Raw genomic sequence first — 14,667 nt, 5'->3', positions numbered from 1 at the left:
TGAGTCTGCACCTCTACAGGGTACTAAGGCAAATGCCTTGAAGAGTATAGTCTATCAACACAGTTACCTGTATCAACCAGAGCCATAATCTTGTCAAAAAAAGACAACAGGTTGGTTTGACAAGACCTGCCTTCTGGGAAACCCTGCTGACTGGCATTAATTATGCATTTAGCCTCTAATTCTTCGTTGATAGACTTGTAGATTCCAAGATCAGAAGGAACCACTGTGATTGTCTATCCCATTGGTTTTGCAATCTGTGGCTGCAGGCCCCTAAGGGTCCACAGACTATGTCAAAGATTTCCAAAGGGTTCCGCACCTACTTTCAAAAATTTTTAGAGGTCCGCAAATGAAAAAAGGTTGAAAACCACTGGTCTAGTCTGACCTCTTGTGTAACACAAAGTGGGTATTCACCCACAAAAGCGCATGCTCCAAAACGTCTGTTAGTCTATAAGGTGCCCCAGGACTCTTTGCTGCTTTTACAGATCCAGACTAACACAGCTACCTGATACAGGCCATAGAATTTCCCCAAAATACTTCCTGTTTGAACTAGAGCAGATTTCTTTGAAAAACATCCAATTTTGATTAAAAAATGGCTAATGATGGAGAATTCACTACAGTCCTTGGTGTTCCAATGGCAGGTTCCCCTCACTGTTAAAAATTTGTGCCTTTTTTTTTCTAGTCTGAATTCGTCTAGCTTCAATTTCCAACCATTGGATCTTGTTAAACTTTTATCTGCTAGAATTAAAAACCCATTATCAAATATTTGTTCCTCGTGTAGGTACTTATAGACTGTGTTCAAGTCACCCCTTAATTTGGACAGATGCTGCTTCACATCCTCCAGTGTTACAGATCATAAGCTTTCTATTTTATCCACAGCATCTGAGACGGGTGCATCTGCCTGCTTCGGTCCGAAGGCAGAACAAAAATAGTTATTGAATATTGAATAGTTATTGAATATTTCTGCCTATTTAGAACTTGACTGTCTACGTCTAGCAAAGGACTTGTACCAGCACAAGGTGTGTTTATTTTCTTCATGTTATTGTCTTTAACCCTATTGGCCAGTGGTTCCTCTGATTTCCCTTCTCAGTCACCTGTTGTGGAGAATGTGGACATTTTTGTAATATTTTTATGAACAATACGCATGACTCCGTTTCCTCACTCACTGTGTAGTGCCACAGCTTGGGTGTAAAGGGGTTAATATTTCCTCTGGGACAGGGTGAGAGAAGGGGTGTAGATCTCAAGCAGGTAGGTCTGGGTTGGTTTGAATGAACTATCAAGGGGAGCAGAACATGTGTGCTCAGCAGGACGGCACCTGAGACAAAGGGACCAAGTGGGTGTATGGGGTGTGCAGCAGAGAGAGCTGGAACACAGGAATTTGGGAGCAGAGGGACAGGGGATGTTGCCAACACAGGCTCTGAGCTCGGTTTGGCTTTCCCAGACAAACCTGCCCCCCTCGGTCCTGGAGTCCAGGTGACTAATGAAGAGGGCATGGTCTGAACATGCTGTGCAGTGTCACTGCCAATCCCTGCTGGCTGCATCGCTACCAAAGCGGTCGAGTCTCTCACAGGGCTCTACACTCAGCTGGACTCAGCTGGACTACACAGCTGGACTCCCTGGTGAGAAGCAGAGGGGATGGAGGCCCAGGGCTCCATCTCAGAGTTGTGGGGCCATGGCGCTCCTCCTCGTAAGAAGTGGAGGCCTCAGGCCTAGAACAACGAAGGGAGCAGCCCCAGAGCGACTGTAATAGCTGATGTGATAGACCCAGGCCAGTTGGGTACAGCAGAATAGCAGAAGGCAGATATACTGGCCACTGGATTAACACTTTCTGTTCCCTGACTGACCAGAGCAGGGGCTGCTCCAGGCTAATGAGAACACCTGACTCTAATTAACCTGTAAAGAGTCAGGTGAGGCCATTCAGTTAATGTGACCACCTGACTCTAATTAAGGCCCTGCTGTTACTATAAAAAGGGCTCACTCCAGTCAGGCAGGGGAGCCAGGGAACCAGAGGAGAGGAAGTGCGGCTGAAGGGCTGGTTACTGAAGACACCCCCAAACCATCGTTAAAGGAGCCCTAAGGTAAGGGTGAAGAAGGGAGAAGCAGGAGAGCTGTGGGGAAGTGGCCCAGGGAAATGTAGCAACTCTGGCAGTGAAAGGTTGGATGCAAAGAACTGCTACCATTAGGGTCCCTGGGCTGGAACCCGGAGTAGAGGGCGGGCCCGGGTTCCCCCCAACCCACCACTACAGGGACATCTCCTGGAAGGGGAAGTCAGGTCCCTGTCAGGACAGGAGGCTGAACAGAGACTGTGGGAGTTTCTCTCACCTACCTCCTTGCAGCCTATGATGAAAAGGGCTTAGTAGACTGTAACCCTGGCCCTAGAGAGAGAAGGGCTACGTGGAGGGTCACAGTGAGCCACTGAGGCTAGCATAAACCGCCTAGAAGCGCAGGACCCACAGGAGCAAGGTCCGAGCTCTGCCACAACGGGGAAGAGCACCCTGTAAATCCACGACAGCTGGCAGGAGTGCTGGGATGCTGAATGCAACAGCAGAGTTTTGCAAGAAGTGACACAGCAGTAGAAACAAGCTTAGTGCCAGGAAACAGCGGGGGAGGTGGCGTGTAACCGGCTCCCCGAGAGGCACATTATAGAGTTGTGCAGAGAGGACTAAGCATTGGGAAATGAACCCTGATCCAGACCCAGATGCAGTTCTTAGAGAGCAGCCCAATTCTCCAGCAACAACATAGGGAGACAGAGAACCCAGGGGAGACAGCAGAGTCCCAAGTGGTGGGCCACAGCAGCCACAGGGCATCCTCAAGCCCCAGTTCCCTAGTTCAAGAGCAGGAGCAGCAGAAACTGGAGCTGGAAGTAAATATGCTTCAGGTGGAGGAAGAGGAGCTGGAGCTGCAGGAGCTGGCTGATCCTGCCCAGCAGGGAAAAAGCAAAGAGGAGCAGCAAAAGCATGAATTGAGAGTGGTTTCCCCAGGAATTGAAATTAGGGGGGGTGTTCGAATTTACAGGCTGGGGGTATGAGGGCCGATAAGGGGTGAGACTGTGAGGGTAAAGGCGGACTGTATGGCACCATAGTAAAAACTGAAAAATGTTTCATGATCATTTTATTAGATGTAACTCATGTCTTAAAATCATCACACAAATTAAAGTTGGCTGCTCAAGCCTTCTATGAAGCATGACATCTACATCCTTCTTGGTTTCTTGTTATAATTTTGCACAAGTCTGTTAATGAACTTCTTGAATGCAATGTGTTCACCTTCGGTGGCTTCTCGTGTGTCTGGTACTTCTATTCCTTCAACTGATATGCTCATTAGTTCATTCACATAATCAGGCAGAAGGTGACTTCTTTCAGAACACACAATTCTATTCAATTATAAAAAGAACCCTCAGCTGTAGCTGTTGTGACTGGGAGTAGCAAGAGATGAATTCCTACTTCTTTCATCCCAGGAAATGGAAAACAAAGATCGAGTAGAGCCACTAGTGATGATAAAAAAAGAAGTTGAAGTCAAATCTTCATTAATTCATCATATGATATTCCATTCTGTGTTCAAATTCTCTATTCTGTCCTCATCACATGGCAGCCCCATTGCTGGTAGTGCCTCACGCCACTCAGCTGTTGGTGTTTTATAGGACAGTCATCTGTAAAAGCTATATAGACGTTGAGTAGAATCTAAAAGTCACTGTTGTAGATTTTTAAGAATCAAGTCTGTGTACTTTTTCAGTTGTCTTAACAAACACTACTTGTCCTCTTCAGTTAAGTATTCAATATAAGTGCCTTCATTAGTCAACTTCTGGACTGAAATCTTTGCTTCTTCCAGTACTTTTTCAATGGATAGCTCTCTGATTGATCCAAAATGTAGCTTCTATTACTGGACAAAGATCTACTACAGATGTAGCAGGTGCCTGAAGGGCATTGTTTAGTGACCCAAGTGGTTTCAACAATAGACTTACAAGAGAGAGAATGGCAATAGTCTACTCTGAACATAGTAGCAAAAGTAATCCACCAGCCTCACTACTTAGATCTATCTCATCTTGGTAGATACTTTCCAAAGCCAGTAATAATGGTTGGAGTAATTTTAAGACAGCAGCCAAGGATTGCTCATGAGAAAGCCAGCGGGTTTTCCCAGGTTGGACTAATTTGAACTTCAGTCCCAGTGTATCTTCTCTATTTTCCAAGATATTCAGTCTTTTTGGACTCTTGCTGAAAAAAGAATATAATGAAGACATTACATTTATAGCTTTTTTAAATGTCTTTTGAAGATTCTGCAACTTGTACTAATGCTAGTTGGAGTAGATGGCCTCTGCAGTGTGTCTAGGAGAGATTAGGGTTGCACTTTTCTCTGAGCAAAGTTTGTACTCCACCATGTCTTCCAGAGAAGTTTGCAGCTCCCTCAAATGCACAAGCAGCCATATGTTTGGGGTCCAATTGACAAGCACTTAACTCGTCTAAGATGTGGGTTGTCACAGATGCAGTCGATGTGTCTTCTATAACTTGAACATCTAGAAATGCATCTACTGGCCTACCACTGACATCAAGATAAAGTACACAGTGACTTAATACTTGATGCCCATTTGCATCGGTGCATTCATCAGCCATGTATGCAAATATTTTGAATGTGGTGAGAGAGTTCTTCACTTTTTCAACTGTTGAGTCTTTCACTGTTGCACTGCATGCTTCTAGCTAGTAAGTTGAGTTTCCTGCAAAAGGATAGTGAGCATTTGATGGTCTTGTTCGGAACCAGTATTCAACTTCAGGATGAACAAGTGACAATGCACTTAACGTTGGCCTCCAGTTTGTAGTGTGTGGTTTCTCTTGCTTAAATAGAAAGTAGGATGCCATAGCCATGTTTGTCTGCATGAACTGTGTTGTGTCTCCAGCATTCTTAACAGCCTCATTACGTACTTCTAAAATTGGCTTTGGAAGTGGGCTTATAAGGTTTTCTGCATGTTGATGCACTCCAGAGGCGTGGTGTTTTGCAGCCTTTTCACGTAATTTGGCAGCATTGACTTTGCTGATCGGTTTGACAAACCAAGCTCCTCCACTTTTATCAATTATAGCATTAGGAAGCTTTCCTTCTTTGTAAGCTTTTTTGCAAGAGGTGCGCCAGTAGCCATCTTTTGTAACTTCAGTGAATGGGAACACTTAGACTAACAAAGATCGGGAACCGCCTTTAGGTTTCGGAGACACTGTTTCTTCAGTAGGTAGCTGTATTTGTGCTCTGGGCTGGTGGGATGTAGATATACCACTTAACCCTTCAGATGACATGTTGATATATTCTTGGTTCTTGATGTGTTCTTCACACTTGTTGTATTGTTTTTGTCTTCATTTTCACTTTGACCTGCAACATATAAAAGATGTGAATAAATTAAACGTTTTGTTAGGATAATGCAAATTTAACATATGAATAATGCAAGTTACACCAAAACACATAACAGGTCTAGATTTCTAAAATAATATAATTTTTTTTTTAAAAAGTATTTAATTTGACTTTTGAAAAGTAAGCCATCATGGAATAAGAGAGAGGTCCTCTCATGGATCAGTAACTGGTTAAAAGATGGGAAACAAAGGGTAGGAATAAATGATCAGTTCTCAGAATGGATAGAGATAAATAATGGTATCCCTGAGGGGTGGGTACTGGGACCATAACTGTTCAACATATTCATAAATGATCTGGAAAAAGGGTAAACAGTGAGGTGGCAAAATTTGCAGATGATACAAAAGTATTCGAGATAGTTATGTCCCAGGCAGACTGCAAAGAGTTACAAAGGGATCTTACAAAACTGGGTGACTGGGCAACAAAATGGCAGATAAAATTCAATGTTGATAAATGCAAAGTAATGCACACTGGAAAACAATCTCAACTATACATACAAAATGATGGAGTCTGAATTAGCTGTTAACACTCAAGAAAGAGATCTTGGAGTCATTGTGGATGGTTCTCTGAAAATATCCACTCAATGTGCAGCAGCAGTCAAAAAAGAGAACAGATTGTTGGGAATCATTAAGAAAAGGATAGATAATAAGACAGAAAATACCATATTGCCTCTATATAAATCCATGGTACGTGCACACCTTGAATACTGTGTGCAGATCTGGTCACCCCGTGCCAAAAAAGATATATTGGAATTGGGAAAGGTACAGAGATGGGCAACTAAAATGATTAGGGGCATGAAACAGGAGGAGATTAAAATGACTGGGAATTTTCAGCTTAGAAAAGAGATGACTAAGGAGGGATATGACAGAGGTCTATAAAAGCTTGACTGGTGTGAAGAAAGTGTTGGACTAGATCTCCCGAGGTCCCTTCCAACCCTGATATTCTATGATCTCCACAGAGGTTTTAAGTACAAGTGATCATGACTTGATCACATTTATCATGTGCAAGCAGAATAAAGTCCAGACCAGTGATATCTATACTTGGTGCTTTAAAAGGGCCAAGTTCACAAAGCTGAAAACAATTATGAGGCAAATCAGTTTGGAGTAATAATTTAATCAGAAAAATGTGAGTGACAATTGGGAATCATTTAAGAACACTTTACTAGATGCCCCAAAAGCCACAATCCCACAACTGAGAAAGAAGGCTGTGCTGATTTAAAAACTGACCTGGTTTAGAGGGGAAGTGAACGCAGCTATAACAAATAAAATAAATATATATAATATAAAAATAAAACTAGTGAAAGTTGGTAGTAATGAATATAATCAGAAGTGAGGAATTGTTAAAAATTCATAAGGGAAGTCAAAGGACACAAGGCGAAATCTATGGCCAGCAGAGTTAACAATAAGGAGTTTTTAAAAATATATTAGGAACCAAAAGAATCCTGACAATGGTATTGGTCCATTAGTACATGGAAATAGTAGAATTATCAATCATAATACAGAAAAGGCAGAAAACATAATCCCAATTATATTTATAAAATGATGGGTTCTAAATTAGCTGTTACCACTCAAGAAAAAGATCTTGGAGTCATTGGGGATAGTTTTCTGAAAACATCCACCCAAAAACAGAAGCAGGGAAGGCGATCTGTCAGATGTATGGGCCCTGCCATGGAGTGAGAGAAGCCCCAGGGACATGTTAAGCAGCTGGGAGGCCATTGCTAGTACCAGATGGCCCTTTTCAGAAGGTGGCCATGGGTACTGTGGGTTCCATTAACTAGGACACCATGAATCACAGCTCACTAGGAGGTGTGGGGACCAAGAGAGGATTCTGTCCCAGCGGTAAGGGCAATAGGTAACCCAAAAGAGACACTCCTTGTATACGCGCAGCCCAAGGGTGGAGACAAAGCCCAGGAGAGGGCCTGCCAATGCTGAGGAGGACCCTGCATCCCCTGGCCCTGGAAGCCAGAGCCCAAGAGTCACCACTGGGTTATGCCCAGCTCTGCAGGGGGACACACCCACCCTGATTCCCCCACCTGTTCAAGCGCTCACTTCCTACCTCACCTGGCGGGGGGGGGGGGTGGAGAAGGACACCCCAGGCTGCAGTCAACATGTCTGACAGCTTGAGGAATGGGATTTACCTCCCCCCCAGCAGACGAATGGGAGGAGATAGTGGCAGGGACTGATCCCTGTTTCAAACCAAAAGCTTTGGGGTGGCAAAGGAGCGCAGGGGCATGAGAAAACTTCCTCTGTGCCCTGCTGGGGTGAGTTAAGGAGAAGACAGAGGGGAAGGGGGTTTGACACTGCTCTGCACTGGTTTATGAGAATGCTGTGGTTTGGCTAGTGGGGTGTGTTCTGTACGAATCGGGACATTACCTGGTAGAACCACAACCGGGGGCTTAGAGGAATGGGCCAGGCATGTATCACTGCCATTTGTGGTTTAGCCAAACCTGGCAGGAACCTGAGTCCTAGGTGAGGAGGGGGCTCGATTTTCCCAGGCCTCTGAAAACAGGGGGGCTGGAGCCCAAGGGCTCCATCTCTGATTAGCAGAGCCGTGGGGCTCACCCTTACAAACAGTGGACACTTTAGGCCCAGGAAAATAAAGGGGACATGTAGCAGGGTGGTTACCCTCCCTGGCTTTCTAAAGGCGGCAGAGGGCGGGGCACAGAGCATCCTGGAAATCCAGGATACTGGCATTGTTTAACTAACTTATATTCATCGCCAGTTACTTCCCCTTTTCCCCATCCCTTATATACTGATTTTTGTGTGTTTTATCACTGAACCCACATCTCCTTTGGCCCAGGCTGGGTTTTGGCCCAATCTCATTTTTTCTGAGTCTGCAGAATCATAGCTTTTTGGTTATCAAATAAGTTCTCCCCAAATGATTCCCCGTTTTCGTTACCATTTCACACTATATATTCATGGTCCCACTCACTTATGACAGCCACTGCTTTAAGCTTTGGGAAATTGGCCCTTTAGAATTCCAAGTACACATGGCCCTAGTTGGTGCCGAATTCTGTTTGCACAAAGTAAATGCAACCGGACCTTGATCACTGGTACCTTGGCAACTGCCAATGTTCAGCTCAGTGATTAACCATTCTTTATCCCTCAGAACGAGGTTCAATACTGAGTTCCTTCGTGTTGGGTGCAGGATTATCTGTGTTAGAAAATTAGCGTCTATTATTTTTATACACCCCAAGGAAGTTTTGTTACCTGCCAAAGGAAATGTGCACCAAATGTTTCCCAGGTTAGTCACCCATGATAACACAGTGTTTCTTCCTACACATTATGGACAGATGCTTAAGAAGCAGTTTGTTCTGTTCCCTAGTGAGATTAGGTGGTCTGTAACAGACGCCCACCAGTACCCCCTCCCTCCCCATCCTCAGTTCTACTTTTGCCAGTGAGAACTTTAATTCATTAGCCTTTGTGGTCTTGTGATTCTGCATTGTTTGTGACAGGTGACAGGTCACAGTGTCTTTGAGGTAAAGTACCACCTCTCCCCTTTTTCCCATTCTGTCCTTATTGAACAAGTTGTAACCACTGATTTTTAACATTCCAAACACAAATCCGATCCAGCAAGTTTCAGTAATACCAGCTGTGTTGTGTGTCTGCTCTTACATGAGTGTCTTCAACTCCTCTTGTTTATTCCCCAGGTATTAATATAGAGATAATTAAAAATGTTCTCCTTACATGCCCCTTTCTGCTTGGATTTGTCGGATGAATAACACTGAGGCTGGTTTATATATCTGGGTGTTTGTACCATGTGAAGGGGAACACTCACTGGCAGCTCCACCTAGCGGTCAGGCCTGGTGTGCTGGGTTGTCTTCTTCCCAGGCTTCCCATCGGGGTTGGGTTTTGGGGTCTGGACCCTTGCACCTTCAGGATCATCCCCAATTAGGTTCCCCACCAAAGGATAGACTTCTGTCATTGTCACCTTTTCAGAGGTGGATAGGGGAGCCCGGGCCCACCCTATCCACAGGGCTCTGATCCAGGGCCCAGTGCTACGCAGCTGAGATTGGCTCTTTGGGGTGTTATGCAGCTGCCTCCCTAGATAGCTTCCTACAAGCATCCTCTCTTCCTGCAGAGTAAATTAAAGTCTCTGAGCTTCAAACGTCCCCAGTCCCTCTTGGTTAGCTCAGTATCTCCAAGCCTCAGGTTGCAAGAGCTCCTGGGATGCCCCTTCCCAAGAGTTCAGAGCACAGGTCTGCTGCCTTCCACTGCCTGCTCCCTTCTGAGGTGTTCTGCTTCCCCTTTTAAGTCCTGCCTCCAACCTGTGCAGCAGTGTTCCAGGATCTGTGGAAACATGTCTGAGGTGGCATCTTTGTGGATCACTGCAGAAGGGGTCTCTCCTGCTGACCTCAGAATCTAGTTTATTCTGGTGGTGGTGCCCTTCATCTTCACTCACAGAAGGCAGCAAGTTGTCCTGCCATGCTTCTTCCCATTGCAGAATGTCCTGTCCATTCTTCTTAGCATAGAGTCCCCAGCAAGGACTGTCTGTCTTCTTTGGCCAGTTGTGAATGTTCTCTTGGGCTTGTCTGGGTCTGTCTAGTCTGAGCTGGCGGCAGTTCTCAGTTCTTTCCTCTGATGTCTGTAGATCCTTCCCTCTGGCTGGTTCTTGGAGGTTGCTCTCTTCAGATGTCTTACTCAGCACCCGGCAGCAATTTGAAACTTCCGGCTGTGAGCAGATCCTTTGGGTTCTCCTACCTCTGGAGATGACAAATTTCCAGTCATCTTTTCTGTTTTCTTGTCTCTCTTGGTCATGAACTCCACAACCTTCCAGTGTGCTATCTGCCATGGTGCAGGCTGGATCTGAGTATCCAGGAAATTCGCCATACCCCTGCTGTTTTGCAAAGTGGTCAGCTGTTCCTCTGGACCACAAACCTTCTCCTCCATCAAGCTACCAGCCTCTCACCTCATGCAGATGGAGTCTCCTCTCTCTTCAGGCAGGAAGCAAGTGTGGCACATCCAGTGCAGGTCACAATAGCTGTCCACTCTTGTAATGTACCGATAGAGAAAAGCCTTCAAAATATCTCTTACAAACTCCCATGGGATCTCGTCCCTTAGCTGCTCGCTGTTATCCTGTCTCTATGGAGAAGATTGCTGATGATTCAGGGCTCTTTAATCTAACAAACATGCTGAATGGAGACAAAAATCAGACTAGAAATTTTTGTCAGTGAGGAACCATCAGAACAACTGATCTAGGGACATAGTGGGGTCTCCATCACTTGGAGTCTTTAAATCTGACTTTAACACCTATTAATTAAATATAGATCTGATTTAATTAGTTTGCAAAGTGCTTGAATTTCTCAGAGTGAGAAAAAAAGCCAGTGATGGCTCATAGATGCTTATATCCGAAGGATGGCGTATGAAATGGGGGAAAGGTGGCATGCCCCAAGGTAAGTATATGCTGCCTTATCACTAGACAGAGTCATGAAACATGTGAGGTTAATAGAACAGTATTTACAACCCTTTCATAAACATTGTATTCTTGATAATGAAAAGCAAGGTAATGTTTGTTGGGTTGCGGTAGGGATAATGTGAGGCCTGTGTATTTCTATGTAAATTTTGCCAACCTTTTACCTCAATAGAACAAACATTTAAACATAGAGTCGTTTGACTGAAAGGAAACCTGACTCACCCTTCTAGCTCACATCTACATTGCATAGGAGAGCCCAGGATTGAGTCACCAGTACCCTGAAGGAGAAAGGGAACTTATCCCATATTGGGTGTGGTGAGGCTGGAGTGACCCAGAGTTCAGTTGGAGGCAGGGTTTTCTTTTCCACAGGACTCTATAGAATAATATTATCCAGAGAAAAACTGTCGGCCCTGATCCTGCAGCAGATTGTGCATCCCCTGGGGCTGCAGCTGCTGCAGGATGGGGTCTTGGTTTGGAGGAAATGAACTTGGAGGGAAGAACTCAGGAGATATGACAGGTTTCAGAGTAGCAGCCATGTTAGTCTGTATCTGCAAAAAGAACAGGAGTACTTGTGGCACCTTAAAGACTAACAAATTTATTTTAGCATGAGCTTTCGTGAGCTGCAGCTCACTTTTTCGGATGCATAGAATGGAACACACAGACAGAGATATTTATACATACAGAGAACATGAAAAGGTGGAAGTATGCATACCAACAGGAAGAGTCTAACCTAGCTACATGTCTCCTCTAGGGTTGTACTTGGTCAGTGCTCTGCCCCTGTAAAATCACACCTGGTGTTGCAGTGAAGCCATAACCCCTAGAGCTTGCTGTGTCGACTGCTGCCCCTGATGCTCCAGAGCTGCTCCTTTGGCTCCCAAAGAGGCTCACACTTGTATGTGCTGAGGCCCAGGGTCACTCACGGCCAGTGACCAGCAGCACCATTATTAATATGGAGCTATGACTGCGTTCCAAGCTAGTTTTTTATTCTGTACTGTAATTGGTGTCAGTTTGCTAGTAGAGATAAATTAGTGAAAGATTAACAGTGTGTTAACTTCCTGCCTGTTTAACTTTGAATTAGGTCTCAGAGCAACCTGGATTACTGTACACCCTAACTTCGCTTTCACACACACACACAACAGAGCAATCCCAGGCTGTGGGTGTCAGATGTTCACGGGGTGTAAAGTAGGGGGTTAGCTGGCTAGCGGGGCTTTTTCTGAAAATGTCACTGTTCTGGACGGGCGCTCCGGAGTGTGTGTTTGGGTCTGGGCAGTGACTCCATGTGATGGGCCCAGGTTCATCCAGTGCAGAGCCAATTCGCGCTGGCGGTGGGGGGAGGCTGGGCTTTCCCCTCCCACTCCCTGGCAGCTGCAGAGGTCCTGAGCATCAGGCTCGGCTCCCTGCCCCCTCGCCAGAGGAACTAGGGCCCCTGGGGGGCACCAGCACAGCGCTGGCTGCAGCCTCCGGAGTCGCTATGGGCAGAGCCGGGGTGGGAGCAGCTGCACAGGTGCCCCCGGATGGAACCGGGCAGACACGTCAGCTGCTGCTGCAAGAGCAGAGGCGGCTCCCGGGCCCTGCGGGCTGGAGGGTGAGCTGCGGCCCCTGCTCTCTGGAGCTGGTGGCCGGGCTCTGCCGGTGCTGGAACCAAGCGATGGCCCCGGGCTGCGGCCGCTCCGAGCCACACCCCGACCCGCGCGGAGCCCCAGGGCGGGGCGATCGTGTCCCAGCCTGGAGCCCATCACCCGCCGAGCCGAGCCCCTTCCCTGGCCCAGGGCCTGGCCCCGCCTCCCCGCCTGGCTATGAAGGCCGCTCCCCGAGCTGCGGCGGTGAGTTTCGGGGTCCGGGTCTGGTCTGGGTAAGTGGAGCTTCTGGTTCGTCCCCTCCCCGGGCAGGGCTCCCCATGGCCCAGCCTGGGGGTGTCACCGGGGCTTCCCCTGAGCAGGGATCCTGGCGGAAGCGAATGTCCCGGTCTCCCTGCACGGCCGGGCGGGCTCTTGGCTGGGCGGGAGATGGGGAGGGCAGCGGGGAGGGCTGTTGGCGGAGGGGGGAGCGGGGAGGGCCCCGTGGCTGTTGGTGGTGGGGGGCCCAATGTAAGCGCTCTAGTGATATGCAGCGGGGTTCAGGGCGGGTGCTCCAGAGACAAAGGAGTTTTGGTTTGTAGCGCGACTCTGGATGCCAGGTTGAGGATTTTCTGTCCTGGCAGCAGGAGACTGGCTCTAGCAGGGAGCTGCTCCTCAGGTGACAGCCCACTGGGATGCAAGCTTGGGAAGTCCCTCCTTGGCAGCACCAGACTTGTCAAGCTTTAGCACCCAAGCAGGACGGGCTCTAGGCACCAGCAATGCAAGCAACTGCCTGGGGTGGCACATTTCCAGGGGTGTCATTCTGGCCAGCCTTTTTCTTTGGGGCACTTGCACTCTCAGAGCTGTGCCACTTAGATGGGGTGAGGGTGCTGTGCCCCTGGCCCCAGCTGGAAGGGGAAGCCCCAGCCCCGGGATGCTGAGCTGCCAGGGCCCAGCCACTAGCTGGGGAGGAGAGAGCGAGTCGAGCCGGGGCTGCGCCGCCTCAGCTGTGCACTGGCTGCTGCTTTGCCTTGTGCCATCCCCTTATATCGGGGCTTCTCTGTGTGGCCGGGTGGGGGAGGGGGTAAAGCCCCTGTGGGTGCTGGGAGAAGGTGACATCACTCTCTCCGCTTCCAGCGCTGCCTGCGAGCCCCAGCATCGCCTGAGCTTGGGTCTGCAAAAACCCTAGAGCCGGCCCTGGACCCAAGGGAAAGGCTGCTGCAGCTGGTGTCCAGGGAGCTCCAGGCAGGTAAGGAAGCAAGGGCCTGGGAAAGACCAGTTGCTGCACCTGAGTTGCTTTGGGGAAGGCAGGCAGGGAGTGGCTGTTGTGCCCCCCCCGGAGAGCCCAGCACTAGCTGTTATGGGGGAAGGGGGGCAGGAGCTGGAGGCGCTGGGAGTAAAAGCTTAGAGCCAGCTGCATGCAGGAGGGTCTCGGAGAGACTCTGGCTGTGAGGGAACCGCACTGAGCCTCCAGGCAGCTGGGGCAAGGTCCAGCTCTGTGCAGCAGCCCAGAGCTGGAGTCTGCAGGGGGGAAGGGCAGGAAAGGAGCCAGCTGTGCCCGGGAGGTGTGGGACAGGTGCTGGACCCTGAGGGCTAGAGCCAGCTGTGTGCAGGGGGGAGGGAGGGAGCAGGAGCCAGCTGTGCAGCGGAGCTGAGCTGGGAAGAGGGGCTGTGGGCGCTGTGGAGGGCAGGTGTGAGCACTGGCAGCTCTGCAGCATGGCGAGGGTCGAGGGAGCCGGCACCCTGCTGCCAAGTGCCCTGTCCACCCAGGGAAGCTCCGTGGCAGTTTTACAGACCCCAGGCCTGTGCCCTGGGGAAGAGTCAGGTGGCTGCAGTAGATATAAACCCTGGCAGGAATCTGGGGGGGGGGGGAGAGTGGGATATGAGACCCCCACACACACACACACATTGCTTCTGGGGAGCAGGAAGGGCTATTGGGTAGGTTGGATCCCCCACACAGCCCTTTCCCCCTGCAATTTGAGATCATTGCTCCTTGTTCTGCAGCCTAGTTCCAGCCTCTTTGGAACCCCCCTTCAGGTAGTTGAAGGCTGCTATCAAATTCCCCCTCACTCCAGGGCCGCCCAGAGGATTCCGGGGGCCTGGGGTCTTCGGCAGCGGGGGGCCCTTCCGTTCCGGGACCCGCCGCCGAAGTGCCCCGAAGACCCGCGGCGGGCCCCCCCGCCGCCGAATTACCGCCGAAGCCGGACCCACCGCCGAAGTGCAGCCGGGTCTTCAGTGGTAAATCGGCGGAGGGGGGCCCCCGCCGCAGGTCTTCGGGGCACTTCGGCGGCGGGTCCCGGAAGGGAAGGGCCCCCCGCTG

General features: G+C 48.8%; 1 protein-coding gene across 1 annotated transcript; it reads left to right on the top strand.

Moving 5' to 3' along the window:
- The first annotated feature begins 12,211 nt into the window (after positions 1 to 12,211).
- On the top strand, positions 12,212 to 14,356 carry LOC123353782 (collectin-12-like). The gene is made up of 3 exons (XM_044995192.1): positions 12,212 to 12,643; positions 13,485 to 13,596; positions 14,352 to 14,356. Exons 1-3 carry the CDS (start codon positions 12,263 to 12,265, stop codon positions 14,354 to 14,356), a joined length of 498 nt encoding a protein of 165 aa, XP_044851127.1. The 5' UTR covers positions 12,212 to 12,262.
- The last annotated feature ends 311 nt before the right edge of the window (positions 14,357 to 14,667 follow it).

The sequence above is a fragment of the Mauremys mutica genome, chromosome 20, assembly GCF_020497125.1.
Source record: "Mauremys mutica isolate MM-2020 ecotype Southern chromosome 20, ASM2049712v1, whole genome shotgun sequence".
In the NCBI taxonomy this organism is placed as follows: Eukaryota; Metazoa; Chordata; order Testudines; family Geoemydidae; genus Mauremys; species Mauremys mutica.
The sequence above is the reverse complement of the archived record's forward strand: the minus strand, read 5'-3'. Positions and strand labels throughout refer to the sequence as shown.